The sequence below is a fragment of the Stegodyphus dumicola genome, chromosome 1, assembly GCF_044657685.1.
Source record: "Stegodyphus dumicola isolate Sdum_Otavi_A_Nest chromosome 1, ASM4465768v1".
Classification (NCBI taxonomy): domain Eukaryota; kingdom Metazoa; phylum Arthropoda; class Arachnida; order Araneae; family Eresidae; genus Stegodyphus; species Stegodyphus dumicola.
The window spans coordinates 176,033,067-176,053,599 of NC_140768.1; the positions used below are offsets into that span (position 1 = coordinate 176,033,067).

Consider the following 20,533-nt stretch of genomic DNA (forward strand, 5'->3'; position numbering starts at 1 on the left):
TTTTTCAGTGCAAATGCTGTTTGGTTGTAGAATTGCTGTAACTTAAAGAGCAACTCCTCTCTCCCCCCCCAAAAAATGAATGCAATAATTTTTTTTTTTTTTTTTTTTTTGCAGGCTCACCTGTAGTGTCATCATCAGCAACTATTAACTTGGCTACGTCTCCTAATGTTGGCATGCATACTCGCACTGTGCAGCAAAAGCTGATTGAAAGTGCTAATAATAACTGGCAGCAGAAAGATGTTGTTGCTAAAGCAACTGAGGAGAGAAAACGAGAAATTTCAAATCTTGTAAATCACTGGGAAAAGTTATCGTCAGGATCATATGTAGAAAATGTTGTAGAGGTTAGAAATTGCAATGTTTTCATACCTTCATGTAATTTGTTTTGTAAAATATTTCTTCTTTACATGAAAAAGAATAAATGAATATAAATTTGAATCTTTAAATGCAATAGAACTCCATTTATCTGAATTAACCAAGTCTTTTAACATTCAGGCTCATTTTAGTTTTTAAAAATAGTGAAAATTACTCGTTTCTGAACGTATTCTTTTATATTAATAGATTTTAAACAGTTTTATTTTTTCCCCCTAAACCTTTCATTTAAATCTAAAGAAAATAATGCTGGATACACATATATGCACATGCATACGTTTATGAATCCAGTACTGAAAATAATGCATTCTACAATGGCAAAGTATAGTTGGTCAATTATTTTTTATTATAATTAACATATTTAATCTAGTAAATTGACATTCCACTGATAAGTCAGAAAGGCCCGTGAAATAAACAGTGTTGTTGTTTAAATGCATGTATACTTACAAAAACGTTATAGAGAACTAACTCATAAGTCATAAAACTTACACATTTTTGATTCTAGACATCTTCTGGAGTGTTATCAAAATTAATTTTGTAGTCTTCTGACAAATTTCCTCTTAAAGTGGTAAAAATTTGCTTAGAATATGCTGCAAAACTTTGTAATTTGTTGGAGCTTTCAATGTTTCCATGTTTAGCTTTAGGAAATTTTTATTTTAATATGAAGATTTAATTTACATAATTCTATTAACGGAATATAATTACTTGAAAATCTTGTTTTGGGCAGAGATTTGACAGTTAATCATGTAACATACAGTATCCAGCAGTCAATTTCCTATGTAAAATATATGAACATACAAAGAAAGAAATACTGTTTTTGCCTTTCAAACTGATGTTTTATTTAGTTTGGTGTGTCGTATAATGTAATATAATATATAAATATATATAATTGTTTTATTTATTCAGTATTTAGAATATTTTAAGAAACTGGGCATAAAAATCAATAAGGACAACATAGCGCAGTAATGACTTTTTTTTTTTTTTTTTTTGTAAATCTTAGTAAGATATTGTAATTCATTGCATTTATTTCTCATATACTTATTTTATATTTGGAATTCTAGACTAAATTATGCAGAATGCTGTCCATATTTTTTCATTCCTTTCCTTTCTTGTGTATAGTTATATGTATTTACTTGCGTATAGCTTATCCACTAGCTTATTTGTAATATCCATAAAAAATTTTAAATCACCAGTAAAGTTTGGTATTTACATATTTCTACTTCCATGGGGCAGTTTAGTGATTTTTTGTTTAAGAAAAAAAAGAATGGTGATTATAATTGTCAAAATATATTATATATCCATTTTAGATTTAAACTTTTTTTTAAAAATTAATTAAGCATTGTTACAAATAAGTTTCTGTTCTAGTAGAAACTTCATGCGATTGCAATAAGATTAGATTAAGAGTAATCATTCCATTTAGTGATTTAAGCCTTCACTAAAAGCATATCTCACAAACTCATACATTACATTCAAGTTTAAAACATAAAATATCACAATTTGTCTGTAAAAACCATTGGAAACTGTAATGTAACAAAAAGCATGTGCAAACATGAGTTAGTTCTCTATAACGTTTTTGTAAGTATACATGCATTTAAACAAAAACACTGTTTATTTCACGGGCCTTTCTGACTTATCAGTGGATTGTCAATTTACTAGATTAAATATGTTAATTATAATAAAAAATAATTGACCAACTATACTTTGCCATTGTAGAATGCATTATTTTTAATTAATTTAATTTTCCATTTATTGAAAGTGGCAATGCTGCTTGTTAAAAACTGAGGAATTGCATGCAATTGCCAAATTTTAACTCATTCTGAAATTTGGCAACTTCTGCTAAGCTGGTTGCATTGATACATAAATCGTAGTGCTAAAATTTAATCATGAAATGCTTTCGCTTCAATGAACATATATGCTGATGAAATATATTTTCACAAATCTTTCTTGGGGGAAAATTGTTAATTGAATGCTTAGTGAATGATGTCTATTTATAATCTCTAGATTTATTTAAACTTATCTAAGCATTGTATACATTTGTTCATAATTAAAAACAGAAGTGTTAACCATAGTACTGAAATTAAAATAAAATAACCTGCTGAACAAGTAATAATTTAGAAGTCAAACAACAAAAATCAGCGTTATATTTGCAAATTTTCACAGGACTCATTTCCAATGGTTCGGTAAAACTATCGAAAATAGTCTTATGAAAATTTGCAAATATGATGCTGATTTTTGTTGTTTGACTTCTATATTATTTCATAGTACTGAAATTTATTTAAAGTTCTTTTAATTTAACAGTTTTAATTGTGATCCTCCCAAAGTACTAGTTTAATATATCTGCATTTTGCAGCCAAGGAGATTGAATGTTACGTTAAATAAAAGCACTTAACGCTTTAGGTATGAGAAATATCAGATATTTCACAAACTTAATGATTTTCTACATGTAATATAAATGTATTTCAAAAAATATGCAAACAAATCTTAATTAAAGATTTTTAAAAGCAAGTTTTTTTTTTTTTAATATATTTCCTGTTTTGTTCTTTTCCTCACAGTGTCACAAGCAAGCAGATTTGGATGAAAGTATTTCATGCAGATCTGAAGCATGTAATGAAAGCTTCGAAAATGATGTATGTCTGAAATACTCTGGAGAGTCTGAAAATGAAAGTGATTGTAATAGTGATACATCATCAGCAATAGAGCAAACTGGTTCCCAATCTTCCTTAGGTTCTGAAGATGCAAATTCTCTGGAAGAGCACAAATATGGTAGATTGAAGTAAATTTTATATTAAGATCAGTAAAATATACTTTTTGTAAACTTTATACAATTTTATTGATTTATTTTCAATTTTTATTTTTTTATTTTATGGATTTCAAAGCAGTTTAAAAGTACTATAGCTGATAATTTTAATTATTAGCCATCATTTTATGTCTATTAGTTTATATACTATGCTAATTAGCCAAGTATCTAAGGTAATATTTAATAAACAATCGATAGCAAATTTAAATGCAATTCAAATTCACTTTAATTCCTTCTGTTACAAATTATATTTACACAAGAAAGCAATCAGTTGGTTTCTTGATGATTACCTATAGTTGCTTTGATGTAAATGAACTTTCTCATGCTTTAAAAATTTCTCTTGCAAATCATTAATTTTTGAAGTAAATAAAAACAAAGTCTATTAAATATCAATTAAAAATATTGGTTGGCTACCTTTTTGTCACTCAGTTAATCTGATATCTATTATATATATTGTACTTACTCATAGAAACATAATTGGAACAACTCTGTTCATGTATCATTATTATAGGATAACGCTGCGAATGTTCCATTTTAAAATACCTGAAAAAATTGTAAATTAAACTTAAATTATGTAAATATATAATTAAAACATTTTATCAATTCATCAGCATTATTTCATGATATAATTCCTGTTACTAATCTTACTAGTATTTTAATATAATAAATTGATACAGATGCAAGCCTCAGTTAATTACATTTTAGGCAGTTAAAGCAGTAAATCTTACTAGTATTTTAATATAATAAATTGATACAGATGCAGCCTCAGTTAATTACATTTTAGGCAGTTAAAGCAGTACTCTGTTCTATTGATATATCTTAGAAATTTTAGTTACTTTAATGGAACCATCAAAAAATTGTTTTCTCATCAATTAAATTCTGTAAAAGTGTTTTATTTTGATTCGTGTGAATGAATATTGAATAGTTGTAAAATATTTACCATTTTCTTATTATTATGTATAGAATTACCAGTAGAAGAACCTTTAGCATCTCATCTGTTAAAAGCAGTTGTCAGTGATATGCATGAGCATCAAAATAACAATCTGTCAACATTACCCGAAGCCAGCTTATCTATACAGTCATCAGACTGCTGTTCTGAAAGTAGCTCTTACAATGTAAGAACTAATATTTGAAATTTTGCCTCTATAAAATACTTTTTTTAATTGATTTATTATGAAATGGAACTAAAAATAAGGTGCTGTTAATTTTTAATATTGACAATTCATATTATTGAATTCTAAATTTACTTATTGCATGAATATAAGTATAAAGTACGTTCAATCTTAAGAAAAATCTTATTGATTTTTTTAATGCATCTCAGTGAACACATTATGATCTTAAAAGCTATGCCATATGCTAGTTTTCATTTTTCCATTTATTTATATTTTGGTGAACATTATTACTCTTAAAACTAACATAACTTCTCTTTGTTTTAAGAGAAGTCTTCTTCAGCTGAATGGAATATAGTACAAGAACTGTTTTAGAAATTGCTGCACTAAAATATACAGTATTTTAATTATAAAGTATTCTTAATGCCATGGAAAATGCATGTCTTAAATTATATTAGCATGTATTAGGAAAACATATGCTATTCTAGTATAATTGATATTTCATAATGTATGTTGTTGTAAAACATATGATTCACATGTTTTACTGTGTAACTTCAATTTTAAAGCGTAGAAAACATTGCCCACTACAGTCGTTCTTTCATTCAAATCTTACCCATAAATCCTTTTGATGAATAAGTGTCCAGATCTGTTCAATCATTTGCAATCATGTTATAAGATTGTTACCACCTACTATGCTGTCTATTTAATTATAACTGTAATTTTAAATGATATTGATACTTACTGATAGTTTGCCCTCTGTTTCAACATTCAAAGAACTTTTTACCATATTTTACTATGAATATGAATAACAACAGATAATCTAATAATATCTGTATGATAACTATGTGAATAACAACAGATAATCTACATATATGCATACCATACATTTTTTAGTATTTGTGGATTTATATTCTTTGTCATTTCATTGAACAATATCCCTCTTGCCAACTTTCCTTCATAACGAATCATAGTGCTGCTCAAGAGTTTCATAAATGTTACTTTGAAGAAAGGACTGAATTTCTTCAGAAATATGGTGTTTTTGTCCAGCAGTAGAAAATGTGAAAATTGACTTTCTATGTAGCTATATTCTTAAACGACTTAATTTTTGGGGAATGCAATGTAAGAAACTAGAGGTCAGAAACTGTTTTAAAGACAGCCATATCTCCTTTATAACGTATGGATAAGTTTTGTTATTGGAAAAAGGATATATGCCAGTGAAAGTCGCTAATGATTTGCTGACTTTTCATGGCAGTGCAAGTAATCAGAAAGTATCAGAATATCTAAACATATGTATTACCTAAATGGTTAAAACATATTTACTACAGTGATGGCTAAAATAAGCATGACTCAAGAATGCTGTATGCTTGAGTGATGAAAATGTGGAACTGTACAATCAGTGCGTTTATCAGATCATGACTTTATTAGTGATGATTATATCTTTTTAAGTGAAGACAAACCTTAAAAGTGAGAAGGGGAGGGCAAGTTTCAGCGTCTTGTGTGGGGGGGGAAGTAAATAAATAAATTTAAAGAAATTACCATCAATTGAGCCAAGTGTTTAAAGCTTTTCTAAAGTTGAAGCTGACTTAAAAATTGCTTAGCAATATGTTAATGAAATGTGCTAATGAATAAAGTGAATCTTCTAAGACATGGTTCCAAAAAATTCATAATTTTTTCTCTCATTGGTAATCAATCATGCATTTTGGGCTTTATGTGGAGGGGGAAAATAGATGGTAAAAAAATGAGATAAACTATGAAATGAATAAAAATGTCTTATTTAAAGGGAAAATATAAATAATGTGGAAACAATTTCAATAACAGAAGCCTCATCATATTTCCTAATTAACCTTAAAAGCATAAAAGTTCCAGTATTTAAGCGAGAAACACTGCTGCATGTCAAGGAAAGTTAAATTGCTAAAATAACTTTTTTATTTCAAACTTTAAGAAACTTCCTCTTGTTATTTTAAAAAAAAAAAAAAAAGAAAGAGAAGTTTCCTTTGAAATTGCTTTATTTATTTATTCGGGATAAAAATAAAATTTGAACTTTTTTTTTTACTTTGATAGAAATAAACTGGAGTCCAAAATTAAATTTCTAAATCAAAATCTAGATTTTAGAATTGTATTTTAAATAAAGTAAAATTGAATTTGGATATTTTTTTAGAGGATTAAAAGAAAGTTATTTTAAATATTCATTCAAAAATGTTTAGCTCTAAATGAGACATTTTAAGGCAAATGCATGTGTAAGTACTTGCTTTTAGCAGAGATTGACAACTAAATATTAAATCTTGACTTGATGGGAGAAATAATTCCTCATTATCATTTAAAACAGAGGGAGAATGCTTAAAGAACTTGGAACAAGGATGATCTCAAACTACAATAGTTAGATGCCTGAATGTTTCTAGGTATGCGGTTTTTATCCCATGCAAACAGTTCCTGAAATCTGGAACTGTGATCGAAGGTCAGAATAAGTCAAAAAGGCAATTACTGTGCTATGTCTGTGTGCAGCGATACAGAGTTATGAACCAGATAGGTTTCTTTTGAGAACTCTTTGCTGCCTTTTTGTTTAATATTTCAAGATAAACTGAATAAGCAAGAAATAATCAATTTCATTTTTCTACTGACTAAAATTTTTCCTTGAAATAGTATTTTAATAAATGATTTTTTTCTTTCTTTATTAATCAAAAAATGGAAAATTTATAATTATTGCACTTGTTTTTATAGTCTTCGGAAAATCTCAGTTGCAACAGTAGTAATTCAATCAGTTCTTGTGATACAGCAACTACAAAAGCAAATGTTGGAACACCAGTTCAAGGAGGTAGTACCAGTAACCCAGATGTACCTCTTCTATACACTGTTAGTTTTTACAGGAAACAGAAACAAGAAGCTCGAAGTACACCAGTGCGCACTATAGTACGGCGTGAAAAGATACCTAGCCCACCTGTGGAAGACACTGATCAAACAGAACTAATTCAGGAGCGTATCAAGGTAATATTTTATTAATTCTATTTTCATAAATTAGAAGTTATTAAAAAAATTTTTTGTTTCTCTAGAATATATTTTCTGAAATTTAAGATATGAACTCATGTTATTTACAGAGGTTGGACAAAAATATGGAAACACCTTTAAAAATACATGTTTCTTTGCTTAATATGGTGTAGGAAACCCGTTGGCATCCAAAACAGCTTGCAGTCTTCTCAGAATGGATAAATACAGTTCCTGTATGTTTGCCAAGTTAATATTATACCATTCTTCCTGCAAAACGGTGGCAAGTTCAGATAACGATGTTGGCGGTGGATAACGAGAACGCACTTTCCGTTCCAATGTAGACCACAAAGGTTCGATAATATTCAGGTCTGGTGACTGTGGTGGCCAGGGGAGATGGGGCAACTCATCCTCGTGCTCAGAAAACCAGTCCTGGACAATGTGAGGTGTGTGAACAGGGGCTTTGTCGTCTTGGAAGACACCATCACCATCGGGGAACAAAGTTTGTACCATGGGATGAACTTGATCGGCCAAAATGTTCACATAAGTCTTGGCAGTCATGTGCCCTGACACAGTTATCATGGGGCTAGCAGAGAACCACGATGTGGCTGCCCAAATCATAACAGATCCCCCGTCCTGTTTCACTCTTGGCAACAAGCAGTCTGTATTATGATCTTGAGATGGCGTTCTCCAGACGTAAACTCGGCCAGAAGTGGGAAACAATGTGAAAGAAGACTCGTCAGACCATATTACTCGCTTCCACTGCTCTATAGTCCAGGCTTTATGACTTAAACACCACCTTTTCCTGTTAAGAGCATTAGCATCACTGATGAGTGGCTTCTCAATTGCAGCACGGCCAGCAATTCCCTGTTTATGAAGCTCCCTTCTAATTGTTTTGGTACTCACAGGGTTCGGTAACACAACATTCATTTCAGCAGTAACTTTTGCAGCTGTGGTCTTATTTTTCGTCACAATTGCCCTTAATGATCGTCTGTCACGATCACTCAGGACACACTTTAGTCTGCGCTGTGATTTAGCAGATGATGTTTTTCCACTTTTCAAATATGCGGAATAAATCTTCGATACAGTACCTCTTGAAAAACTAAACACCTCGGCTACCTTGCTTACGGAAGCACCTACCATACGTGCTCCAACAATTTGCCCACGTTCGAAGTCTGTTAACTCTGACATAATGCAGTGACAACCTCACATAACAGTACTCCGACAACTGAACTGTATAGCACATTTACGAAGTTGTATAGGTGGCGTCAGTAGTCAAAAACGCCAGCGCCACCTACATATTTCATTAAAATCAATCTTTATTTTCAAACATGCATTTCACAAGGTGTTTCCATATTTTTGTCCATCCACTGTATGTATATTAACTTTATGGAAAATTAGAATGTTTATAAAAGCAGTTACATTAAAATACACATAATTGTAAAAAATTCTGTGTTTATTATGACTGTTTATGAAACAGGAAAATATCCTTTCCTCAGTCGTTTAAAAAAAAATTTTTTTTTCTCAATTCTTTTAGTCTAAAAACTTCTTGAAAGAACTTCTAGAGCAATATGTTGCACAATTATACCAGTTTTTGAAGTAATTCCTGAAAGCATATAAAATTTTCAAAATGTTTTGGTATTGTTCTAGTCGGCAATGTGATTTGGATCTTTATGATGTCAGTTATGAATTTTTTGCTTGCTCTTGTCCTAGAGTATTAACTGTTGGCATTATGGGATTTACTGTGTACCATTAATTGCAGCTGGCTTGTTTATCTCCAAGAATTATATCACAACCATATGTCACAAATTAATATTAAAAGTTTAAATTATTGAAAAACTTATTTAAGTGTGTACTAAATGTTTAAACTGTTAAGCTTTAATAAAATCTTTCTGTTTACATTATCACTGTTAGTCTCAGTCTGCTACTGTCTATCTTGGTAAATTTGCATTCATTAAAAATCTTTAAATTTTTGGTCAGACATTACATTCTGCAATGAAGTTTTGTAACTTTTTGTTAAGTGTCATTTTATTGTCCAATTTATCCGTACTCTATGCAGAATTTGGGACCCACAGGTGACTAGTTAACAGTTTCCCTATTGATTAAAGAATTTTGTTTAATAATTTTAACAAAGTGAGCCAAAAAAATTTCATAACTCTTCTATTAATCATTAATTTTAGTCAGCATGCTTATCCAAAACAACATTCTGTAATTAATATTCCGATGACTGGGCAATATCAAGACTGAAGCTATCCATCTAACTACTGAAACTATCCATCAAAATATATGTCCTCTTTCCTATCTTTGCCTGTGAATTTTTATTTTCATTACATATATATTTTTCCTATTGACTGTGAAAGTTGTGAGGAATCTCACTAAAACTCGGGCCTTTTGTTCCAGTAAAAATTGGGAGGAACTGATTACTCTTGATTTAATATGATGATCTACAGATACAAGTTAAGGCTTTAGCATATAAAAATCTTACATGATTATGAGCTCTTGCTTTGCAATTATTAGACAATCAAATTCATTAGAACTTATGCTAATCATTCCAGGGGACAAAAAAATCCCTAATGTCATTTAAAATAGCAATAAAATTGTAATCTTTGTGAACTTAGCACCTCATAAATTCATTTAAATACAAATATGAGGAGTGCCATATCTTTGCATGGTGGTTATTTATTTATTGCATAATTTTGCCTATCCAAAGTTCTTCAATGTATACAAACTAGTATAACTAATCCTATAACTTTGAAAACAGTCCAGTGCTTGCTATTTTGTAAAAGGCAGGTCACAATTTTTTATGACAAGGCAGATATCAAATTTTTAATAAAAAAAAAAAGTATTTTTTAAATGCAAAGAAAAATAATTAACTTGGTCCTCTTCATAAACATCTTTACAAAAACTAAGCTGACTTATTGACTGGGGTTTTATAAAACTTAAACAAAGATCTTATGACTGTGTGGCAGCGTATTTATCCATTATCGGTGCTAAATCACATTTTTTGGCAACAATTTTGATTGTTTGAAGAAAAATCCAAGGGGGGGGGGAACAACAGATATTCCTAAAATTAGAAATTAAACATTAGTGTAAATTAAACAACTTGCCAAAGAAAGCAGAAAAAAGTTCATTTTACAGTTCTTCATGCACTTTTTTTCATACTGAATAATTCCCCGTTCCTGAAGAAATTGTATGAAAGATATTTCATCATTAAGCAAGTCCAAATTTTCAAATCCATGGTAAATACTATAATAATAAAAACACAAGTGACCATTACAATTTTTGGAATTTGCATTCTCGTTCTCAATTTTAAAAAGACATTCTTTTACTTTTTCTTTAAAATTTAACATTGTAACAATGTTTGCAGTAAACATTGGCGGCATCATATGTACCAATCTCTTGGTGAGTTTTGTAAAACATTTGTCAACGATTCTGGTTCAAATAACAGAACAGTACCAAATAATTATCTAAAAAATATTTAAGTATCCTATTTCTTTTATAATTGAAGAACTATTTATAGAACTGTAGAATGGGAAAACAAATAGCGTGATAAACACTATTTAAGTAATGTACTTCATAATAATTAAGATACATTACTCTTTAGTAGTTAAACATAATTTAGTGGCAAGATATTTCTTTTCACCCACTCATCCAACATCCTCACTTGTCCACTAAATAGCAAAAGATGACTTAAATAATACTTTCTAAATGCATGGTGAGGCAAGAGGAATAGATAAAGTATATAACTTTTTAATTGACTCTTTTTTTAAATATAAAATGTAAAATTTTTATTAACTATGAAAATTAATACACTTTAAGAGACTGTATGTTCAGCTATATGTTTGTTCAAGTACTTTCTTAAATGTTAAAGTATTACAGGTAGAAAAATTATTATTGTATTATTAGTTAAAATTAGCCATATCACATTAAAATAGAGATGGTGAGTGTGTTTTGTTATATTCATTGATTTTAATTCTGCTCATTTTCAGTTTAAAAAAAGTGGTTTATTTAATTACGATAAAGCATTTGAGGGCTGTCTTCCAAAGGGGAGGGATGCCTTCATGGAGGACTTTCTAAGGGAAATTGGCTCCTATACACATTACAAGTGAGGAAAAACACAAAAATGCCCATTCATGGGACTTGAGCCTTGGACCAAACTATCACTGTACGTCGACTTTACTGCTTGGTCGCAGGTGGGCCAAAAACAAATTTTTAGTACATTGCTTATCTACATAGCTCTTGCTATAATTAAATTTCTCACAAATTTTATGTTAATTGAAGCAAAAAAGTGGGGGCTAAGAATAAAATTAAAAAAGAACAGTAAAAAGAAATTGAAATTTAAAACATCCTTATAACATTTGCCTTGCTGTTAAAATTCCATGTCTAAAACTATTATTCTGATCTTGCATTATTTTAAGTTACTGTATCTAAAGCAACTACCATTCCTTCTTCAATTATGAAATATAATTTTCTCTAATACAGTACAATGTCTTTAATCCGGACTCGTCGGGACTTCGGCGTTTCCGGTTAGGGGTTTTTCTGGATTATAGATCATAAATTTAAATCTGGTAAGATGGCATGCAGAAATTATAAAATTAAAAATGTGAAACCATAATTTATGAAATAAAGAGCAATTATGATCTAAAGGGTATCAAAATTTACGAAAAAAAAGCTTAAATTTTTATTTGTTTACTTTATTAAACATTTCTTTCAATGTAAGTTGTTTAAGTTGCTTCGTTTGTGCTATTGCTTTCTCTTTAACTTTTTGAAGACGGGAGGCCATTACAGTGGCCATAGAGTCCTCTGTTTGAAATGATGGGGTTGTCCATTTTAGTGGCCATGTCTTTTTTTCCCCCATTTTTCAGGCTGAAAGAGTGGGGTGAAATGTTGAATTTGATGTTCCTAGGGTTTTAACCACTTATCTCTTTCAAAGGCCTTTGTGTTAAGAATCTGGTTTTTCCCAAGTTTTCCCTTTTAGTTATTGTAGCTACATAGCTACAGAATTCGCGATAACTGCGTTTGCAAATTGTAAACAGAGCCTTGCGTTGCTTTAGAATATTGCATATTTTCGTAAGTTTTTTAGGAATTTTTTTTACATTTTTCTAGCAATATGCCGAAAAGGAAACAAGGTCTGACTGAAGAAGAAATACGAAAACTTCTTCAAGAGCTTGATGATGAAATATATACACATACATATATCTGTATATTTAATACACGTATGCATAAATTCACATGCAAACACATATATATAAATGCATATGTGTGCCTGTGTGTGTACATGTACATGTCTGTATATATGTTATTCCCATTTAAGGGTTTGCATGCTTTCCGCTTTATGTGCATATCTGCACTTATACCATATTATATCAGTGCAAACATATATACTATATGGATATGTAGATATACATTTCCATAAATAAATATAAATTCCCACGTACTTGTATACATGTAGAAGCAGTTTTTCTTACATTCTTATCAGTTCGTTCTTAACAGTTCTGTCTGTCTTTATTTCCACTGTTTATGCTGAAGTGACCTTAATACACGGAAGTTTACTGTGATGGTACTGTTATTCAAATAAATCACAAGAACATAAATATAAATTTTGTGTCAAAGAAACAACAGTAGTTTAACAATTTCAGTCTGAAACCTGGAAATCGTAAATACACTAAAACTAGTCAATCATTTTGAAAGGTCATCCCTAGCTATTAGATTCCAGATGTACTGTTATTTTAAAAGGTACCTCCGTATGTCTCGATTTCACGGTCAAATAATTTTGAAGTAAGATGTTCAGAATGGATTAGAGTAGCATTTGTGAAATTTCACTGTCCGTTGAGCTCCGAGAATACAAACAGGATGTAAAAGCTCTCAAATAATGTACAAATCATTATTTGAGAATCATTATTTATAATAAGACAACTTATGTTCCCCATCTGAATTTCTGAACCTTGACCTTTTAAGTGATTGAATGCCTTTGTCATTCATTAGACATATATTTCAGCAACTACGTTCAAGGACAAATTCCTGGGGGCATACCTTGGGCACTCAGTTATGAAATAGTTCAATACGATAGCATAAGTTAATGGTGTTAATGAGGTGCTAATGAAACCAATGAATAGCTGCCAAATTTTCAATTAAAAAAAAAAAGAGAAAAACAGGTAATTCAACTGTGTCAGTATAGATATCGCATGACCTGACAATGAAGATTTTTTGAGTAACTGTAAGTGAAGATACTCGCTAATATATCGTACAATTTAGATTCCACCATATAAAATATGTCGCCATGGTTGATGTGAAAGTTGCTACAAAGACAGTCTGGAGTTGAAACAAACTGGTTTAAACAATAGAGGAAATAGAAAAATTCACAAGTGACGACAATTTCAAATAGGAGAGAATTTTGCTGACCAGGCACTTGAAATTATCTGGAAATTTCTCTTAATGTGCTAAATTATTTAGCATAATATAGAATAACATAATACAGTATTGAAGGCAATAACTAATTATCATGCAACTTTTGTTCCACAGTTTTTGCAGACACTATGCATAACAACCAATTTTCCCTTAAATTTGAAAAACTCATTCATGGAGGCTTTGCACTAAGAAATTATGTAAATTTTGATACCCGAGTGAACACGTTCCCTTAGTGAGGCTGGGAATTTAGTTTTAGACAAATGGGAAAAAAAGACAAATGGAATTTACATTTTGAATTATGGGCTTGCATACTAAATAATTTGACATTTTTAATGACTTAAATTCATTCTATTATTAATACTTGAAATATATCACTTACTAATTTTCAATAAACAGTATAAAACAGTACAGGATTAAATTAAATAATCTTCCCTCCCCCCTCTCAAAATTTTTAAAACTAAAATATTCTAAAAAAAACAGTTTTTGAGCGTCTGTTTTATTATGCATTAATTTTGGAAAAGAACTGAATTTTAATTAGTAGCACTTATGTAGTTGGACATGGCAGTACTAACAATCTACAATAAAATGAAATTATTTCTAATTAAACCAGTTATATTCTAATTTGCTGAAAGTTTCCTCCTTAAATAGTATGTTATCAAGCAGATTTTTAACAATTATGTAAAATTGAAATTTCTTCTGAACTTTAATTTTTCATTGAGGTTTTAGTCTCAATTCGGAACATTTGTAATATGAAATTTTTCCTCAGTGACGAAAAGCATCTTGAAGTCTGGTCACTAATCCCTACACTTCCCTTCCGTTTGTGACATAGATGCACCCCTCTGAGAATCCATTAAACTACACACAAGAATCTTTAGTGCAAATAGGTGATTTCTTAAAGGGGGGAAAGCATTCGGAAGATTTTCATCATAACATCATATATTTCAACATGTACATTAAAATTGAAACCCTAAAAAGTGCTATAACATAAAAATCATCATAAATAATACACTTTTGTCTGTTTACTAAAGTGGGCTAAGCTTTCATTTTTTTGTATGTACTGTATTTTCTTTTTCTTTGTGTTTGAATTAAATTTATCTAATTTGCTTTTTTAAATAAAAGTGTATATGGTCTTGAAAGAGATTATTTCTTTTTAAGGCACTGCAAGAAGAAATCCTTCGACAGCAAACAGTAATTAGTCAGACCAGCCAGGCTCTCAACCTTTGTCATGCCACAGCTGAGTTTTCTGGCTCTGTTGAGCAAGTAGAAGGTGAAAGGCTTTTGTTAATTGCAAGTAAGTTTATCTAACAATTCTCTTTTCTAGTGTATTTCATAGCTGCCAACTCTCCTGGTTTTCATCTCATCATATGATCTTTAACTATTTAACTGCTATGGGTGCATATATGCATCCAATAAAATCCATCATGTGGCCTATGGGTGCACATGTGCATCAAGTGCAACCATTGGTGTAGATTATGGACACAAGTGCACACTCAGCGAAGGCTTTGGCTGTTTATTGGTGCTTCGGAAATTTTTTTCTTTCATGCATGTTCCACACTCACAAAAACTTCATACCTCTTTTATTGCTTAGTAACAAAAAAAGTGAAATACTGTTTATTTGATCAGTCATTCTGCAAAGCACTTCATCTTAGAGCAGGTAGAAGTCAAAGGGTTAATTTTAGCCTTTTTACTATCAGTTATAAACATATTAGTAGAAGTCTTCAAATTTTCAGAATGTTCCAAACTCTGTCAGCAACCATGCATATAACATATTCCTTGTGCAACCATGCATATAACAATATTTACCAAAAGCCATTTCCATTAATACTCTTTTTGTTTAATTCCAAGTTCCAATGGTTTTTATAGACAATTCAAGATGTTCGCCTTAAACTCAGTTTTAAAATATGCACTTGTGGAATTGCCAGCAATGGGAGAAACTGTGGTAAAATTTCTTTAAGAATAAAGCATTTTGCAGCAAAATCGCTAAAGGGAACAATAGTGAGATGCATTTGGTAGATAACCAAATGCCTAATTTGCACAATTCTCTAAGGTTCTTTCAATGAAAATAAATCAATGTGCACTCAGGGAGAAAAAAGTGCAAAAAATTACTGAAGGATTTCACAAGTGTTTTTTTTTTATTTTTTCTTAGCATCTTGTTAATTTAATTGTTATTAATTTTCTTCTGCTCTCCAAGGGAGCAAGGCCGCATTCCTTTTCAATTTTGATGCTATTCGTTGATGAAACAACTCCAGAGTTGATTTTAGAGGCCCTATATTGAACAGCATCGATCTTTCCTTTAACAGGCCTTGCTGATGCCCATATGGGTGCTGCATATTCTAGAACAGGCCTGATGATGGAAGTGTAAGTATTCTTGAGGGTTTTTGGTCTTGATCCCCAAGAGGCACCACAAAGTCTTTTAAGGATGTTTAGCTTTTTCACTGCCTTTACTGAAACATGTTCGAGGTGTTTAGAGAATCTCAACTCTGCATCTAGAGTCGATGTATCATATTATCCTTATTTAATAACTAAAATTTTTCTTTTAATATATTGGTAATGTTTACCAACTTGCAATAAATGTTGTAATTTACAAGTCTTTAAAAAAAAAAGTCACAAAAATCACCAACTTGCACCCAATAAGTTAGTTTTCACCTTTTTATCTGTAAAAAATCGCCAGATTGTTCAGGCGTAATTGAGTTCGAATGCAAGTACCAATTCTTATTGTTACGGATTTGGTATTTAAATAGCTAATGTTGAATTATAAATTAAATTGTTTTATTCCCCGTGCAGTGCAGCATGTGATGAATATTAAAGGAAAGCTAAGCCCGAAAATTAAAAATACAAGAGCACATGCATTTAACATTTAATAAATAAATATCTTTTTGATTTCGAGAAAGTGCTAGAAAATTCTCATGCATTTAAAAAGCTTATATAAGCGGCATGAAAAACTCTCAGATGTTGTTGTTTTAAGAGTTTGTTTAGAAAACTGCTCTTGTTGACTGTAGCAGATTTGCAGATTAGCTTTCTCTAGCTCTTTTGAATTAAGTTCTCTTGGACGTTTGAGTAGTTAAAAGATAACTACTGTGAGATATTGTAATACTGCACGAATATCTGAGGAAATTCAAGCATATTTGTTGTGATAATGATAAATTTTCATCGGACTTGTGCATTCATTTCATAACGAACCTGTACGCATGCAACATTATTACTGAATTTTATTTGAGCTGAATTCTCTTAATCTACTGCCGACATTTATAGAACTTTTTATGAAGCAACCAGTGTTTGATTAGTTAACATTTGTATTTAATTTTCTTTTACATCAATAAAGGTATATTACCAAATGTATCAACATAATATAAACATTAATTATTAATTTTATTTTCATTGTATGTAAAATTTCTTTGGTAAATAAAAGCTTTTTTTTTTTTTTTTTTTTTTTTTTTTTCTCCTACACATGTCTTCTTCTTTAATTAACCTTTTGTCTTTCTGTAAGAAAAATTACAAAATGAATTAGCCAAATAAACATAAAATTTATGTTTCTAAAATACTTTTGTAAAATTTTTGTAAAATACTTCGTAAATAACATGGTATTGCAACATAATAGTTCAAAGAATTAGGATTATGCTGAAGAACTTCATTTTAACTGTCAATATAAAACAAAATTATGTAAATTTGTTCTGTTCAAAGAAACACCATGAAAACTATATATTGGGAAATACAAAACTTAATTTCCAGTATTGGTTGTACTTTTTTTTACAACACTTGTTTTTAAAAATTTTACCAAGTATCCTTTTTAAGTGATCTTTTTCTACAACATATTTTAGTTGTATTATTTCTTTTTAACTGCAGTGCTGAAATTTTAGTCTGGTTCATATGCAAATTACCTAAAACTTTGATGTAAATGTTTGGGTGTTTGTCTTCTGATTATTATTTATCAAATATTCTATCTTCTATTTCTTGTGGAATGCAAATTTCATAATGCATAAATAAGAGTTGAAAAAAATCTAGATTGTTTATTCGTGTTATTAATTTTGTTTTGATCTGCAGTATTATTATTAGCATTTTTGTTTCAAAAAGATAAAGAAATACATCTTTTATATGTACCTGTTTTGATTTTTTAGAGTAAAACTGAGTTTATGAATGTCTTTTTTTAAGCTCAAAAGCGTCAAGCTTGTTTGAACGAAATACAACGTCTGAAAATGCATGGAGCCCAAGGAGAGAATATTTCTGATGGAACAGGAACTTTAACAATTAGTGATATGCAGTTACCTTTGAAACGTGAATTCATGGCTGCTAAGCTTGAAGGAAAATTAAGTATGCTTTCAAGATATTCACTTTTACTGCAAAAAAAAATTTTATACATTGCTAATAAATATGAATTTTTGTTTCTGAATATTATATTTTGTTTTTCTAGATGATGCAGTGCATTATTTCTTGTGTCTGATAAGGCATGGAGCACAAGTTATAGTCACTCAAATGGTTTCCACAAACGATAAAGTTACTGATGGGGCTTTATGTTTTACTAATCACATCAAGCTTCAAGGTTTACCTCCTGATTTTTCAGTTGTATTTGAAGTTTATGGATTGGTATGTTTTGATTTATGTTAATTCTCTAATTAAATAACTTCTGTTTAAAATGAACCAACTGTATCAATTAACTCATTTTAAATTACATTTTCTATTATATATAGCAAACCAAGAAAGAAGTCTTACCTCATGAGAAAAAATATCACATTAAACGAGTAAGTTGCTAATAGTATATTATTACATTATTATTAATAATAATGTCATTATTTTAGTTTTATATGATGATAGCAGTAAAATAGTATGAATTATTTTCAATTACTGAAAAGTTCTGATAAATTAATAAATGTTATGGATTTAAATTTGAAACCAGAAATAAACCGTTACAAAAAAATATACTGTAACTGTCTATCCCTAACTCAAAAAAATCTGTTAATGGGAAAACCAATAAAGAATTGTATTCAAATATCATATATATATAAATGAGGATTTAAAAAAAAAAAAAAAAAAAAAAAAAAAAAAAAAAAAAAAAAAAAAACCTGTTCGAAGACTATACAGTTCACATATGGAATACCAGTCGTGCAAAATCACCTTGAGCATTTAGGCAATCCCGTTGTTTCCCAGGTTGAATATACCTGTTAGGCAAAACTTCTTTTTCTGCTGCATGAAGAAGTCCAAAATTGCCTGCTACGCTTCTCCATCCAACCGAAACCATCAACCTGTCAAGGACTTTTTTAAGGAACCGAGGACAGAAAAATCGCATAGAGACAAGAACTGTAAGGTAGATGCTTGAGTATCTTCTACTTAAGTACATAAAACTTCCACGTTACAACATTTGCGATATGTATGAAATAGAATCACCCCATTCCACAGTTTTCCCAGACTTTTCATCTTAATTTCATGTTGTAATCCCTCTGACGTTTCACAGTATAACTTTCCAGTGATGGTTACATTTAGATCCTTGAAATCAATAAGCAACGGGCCCTGGAAATCAAAGGACAATGTAAGCATCACTCTTCTAGCAGGTGACTGGCTGTAGAACTTCTTGGGATGAGGTGATGAAGAATAATACCCTTGTGTATTCAACACTTTTGGCTCAGATTCCCAACAGTAACAACATCTTTCATTGCCTGCAACAATGCATTCAAGGAACTTCTTGCCTTCAACATTAAAACATATCAGGTGCTTCAGGGAAATAGCCATCTGGTTTGATTTTCTTTCAGAATCCAATGCCCAGGGCTGCAGACCTTATGTAGCCTAACTTCTGCCAAACAGTGCATTGCACACTATCAAAGCTTATGTCGAGATCCTTTGACAGCATATGAATGAGTATGAAGCATTCTGCCCTAATCACATTATTAACTGCCTGCTTGTTTTTGCCTATAACAGGCGTGGGGGCCTCCCAAATCAACTTACTATTAATTTTCCAAGGAAGGATTTTGAATAACATTCTTTTGAGAGCACAAGAAGTTCTAGATTTTGTCTCCAGTTGGGCGATTTTTCATAAACTCACTTTCAATCCTTCAAAAAGTAAAGTTATGCTTGTTCCCAGTACGTTTGATGAACAAAATATTGCTTCTTTGATGCTCGATAATTCTCCGTTGGAATTTGTAGAAAATGTTAAATATCTTGGTGTCATTCTTGACCAAAAATTAACATGGAGAAAGCACACTGAATTCCTTTCTGCTAAATGTGAAAAAATTATTAATGGCTTTCACCGAATTGCTAATAATACTTTTGGAGTAAGCTACGATGTTAAGAAACTTATGTATAAGCAGTGTATTGTACCTTTCATTTCGTACGGCTGTCGTGCTTGGGGACATGTTCTTGCCAAGAAGGTTAACAAAAGAAATTTAAGAAAGATTCAACGGAGAATTCTTCTTTGTATTATTAGTGGTTATAGAAATTTAAGCTATGAAGCTACTTTTGTTCTTGCAGGAGTTCCGCCTATTGATTTTGAAATTGCATATAAGAATAATATTTTTGAGTCATTGGCAACTCATTAGGAAGACTGTATTAATGGAATTGTCCCCTTCACTGATCTTCCTCATCCCGCTTCTTTAGAACCCATAAATTTCAGCAATTATAAAGAGACTGCTGAAATAAGTTTTCATATGGTTTTCTTTACAGATGGCAGCAAGATGAACAACAAGGTTGGCCTTGCATTTGTTCTTTTTGAAGGCCATTCCGAGATTTGTTTTCTTAGACACCGTATACGGAATGAATGTACAGTTTTTCAAGCAGAACTTCTGTGCATTTATCTTGCCGTCAAATGGATCCAGGATCATGGGACAACATCCTCAAAGTACCTTATTTGTTCTGATTCTCTTTCTTCTCTTCAACTTTTGAACAG

The 20,533-nt window shown here is 30.6% G+C and overlaps 1 protein-coding gene across 2 annotated transcripts in view; it reads left to right on the forward strand.

Annotated features, from left to right (window-relative positions):
* The window catches only part of LOC118201847 (uncharacterized), an 82,867-nt gene that overhangs the window by 29,241 nt on the left and 33,093 nt on the right, over positions 1-20,533 (forward strand). For both annotated transcript variants that reach the window (XM_035374007.2, XM_035374008.2), the window contains exons 7-14: positions 115-341; positions 2,922-3,132; positions 4,130-4,281; positions 6,994-7,257; positions 14,818-14,953; positions 17,812-17,970; positions 18,071-18,243; positions 18,348-18,398. In XM_035374007.2, coding sequence (XP_035229898.1) covers positions 115-341; positions 2,922-3,132; positions 4,130-4,281; positions 6,994-7,257; positions 14,818-14,953; positions 17,812-17,970; positions 18,071-18,243; positions 18,348-18,398 — 1,373 coding nt within the window. The remainder of the gene's footprint in view (positions 1-114; positions 342-2,921; positions 3,133-4,129; positions 4,282-6,993; positions 7,258-14,817; positions 14,954-17,811; positions 17,971-18,070; positions 18,244-18,347; positions 18,399-20,533) is intronic.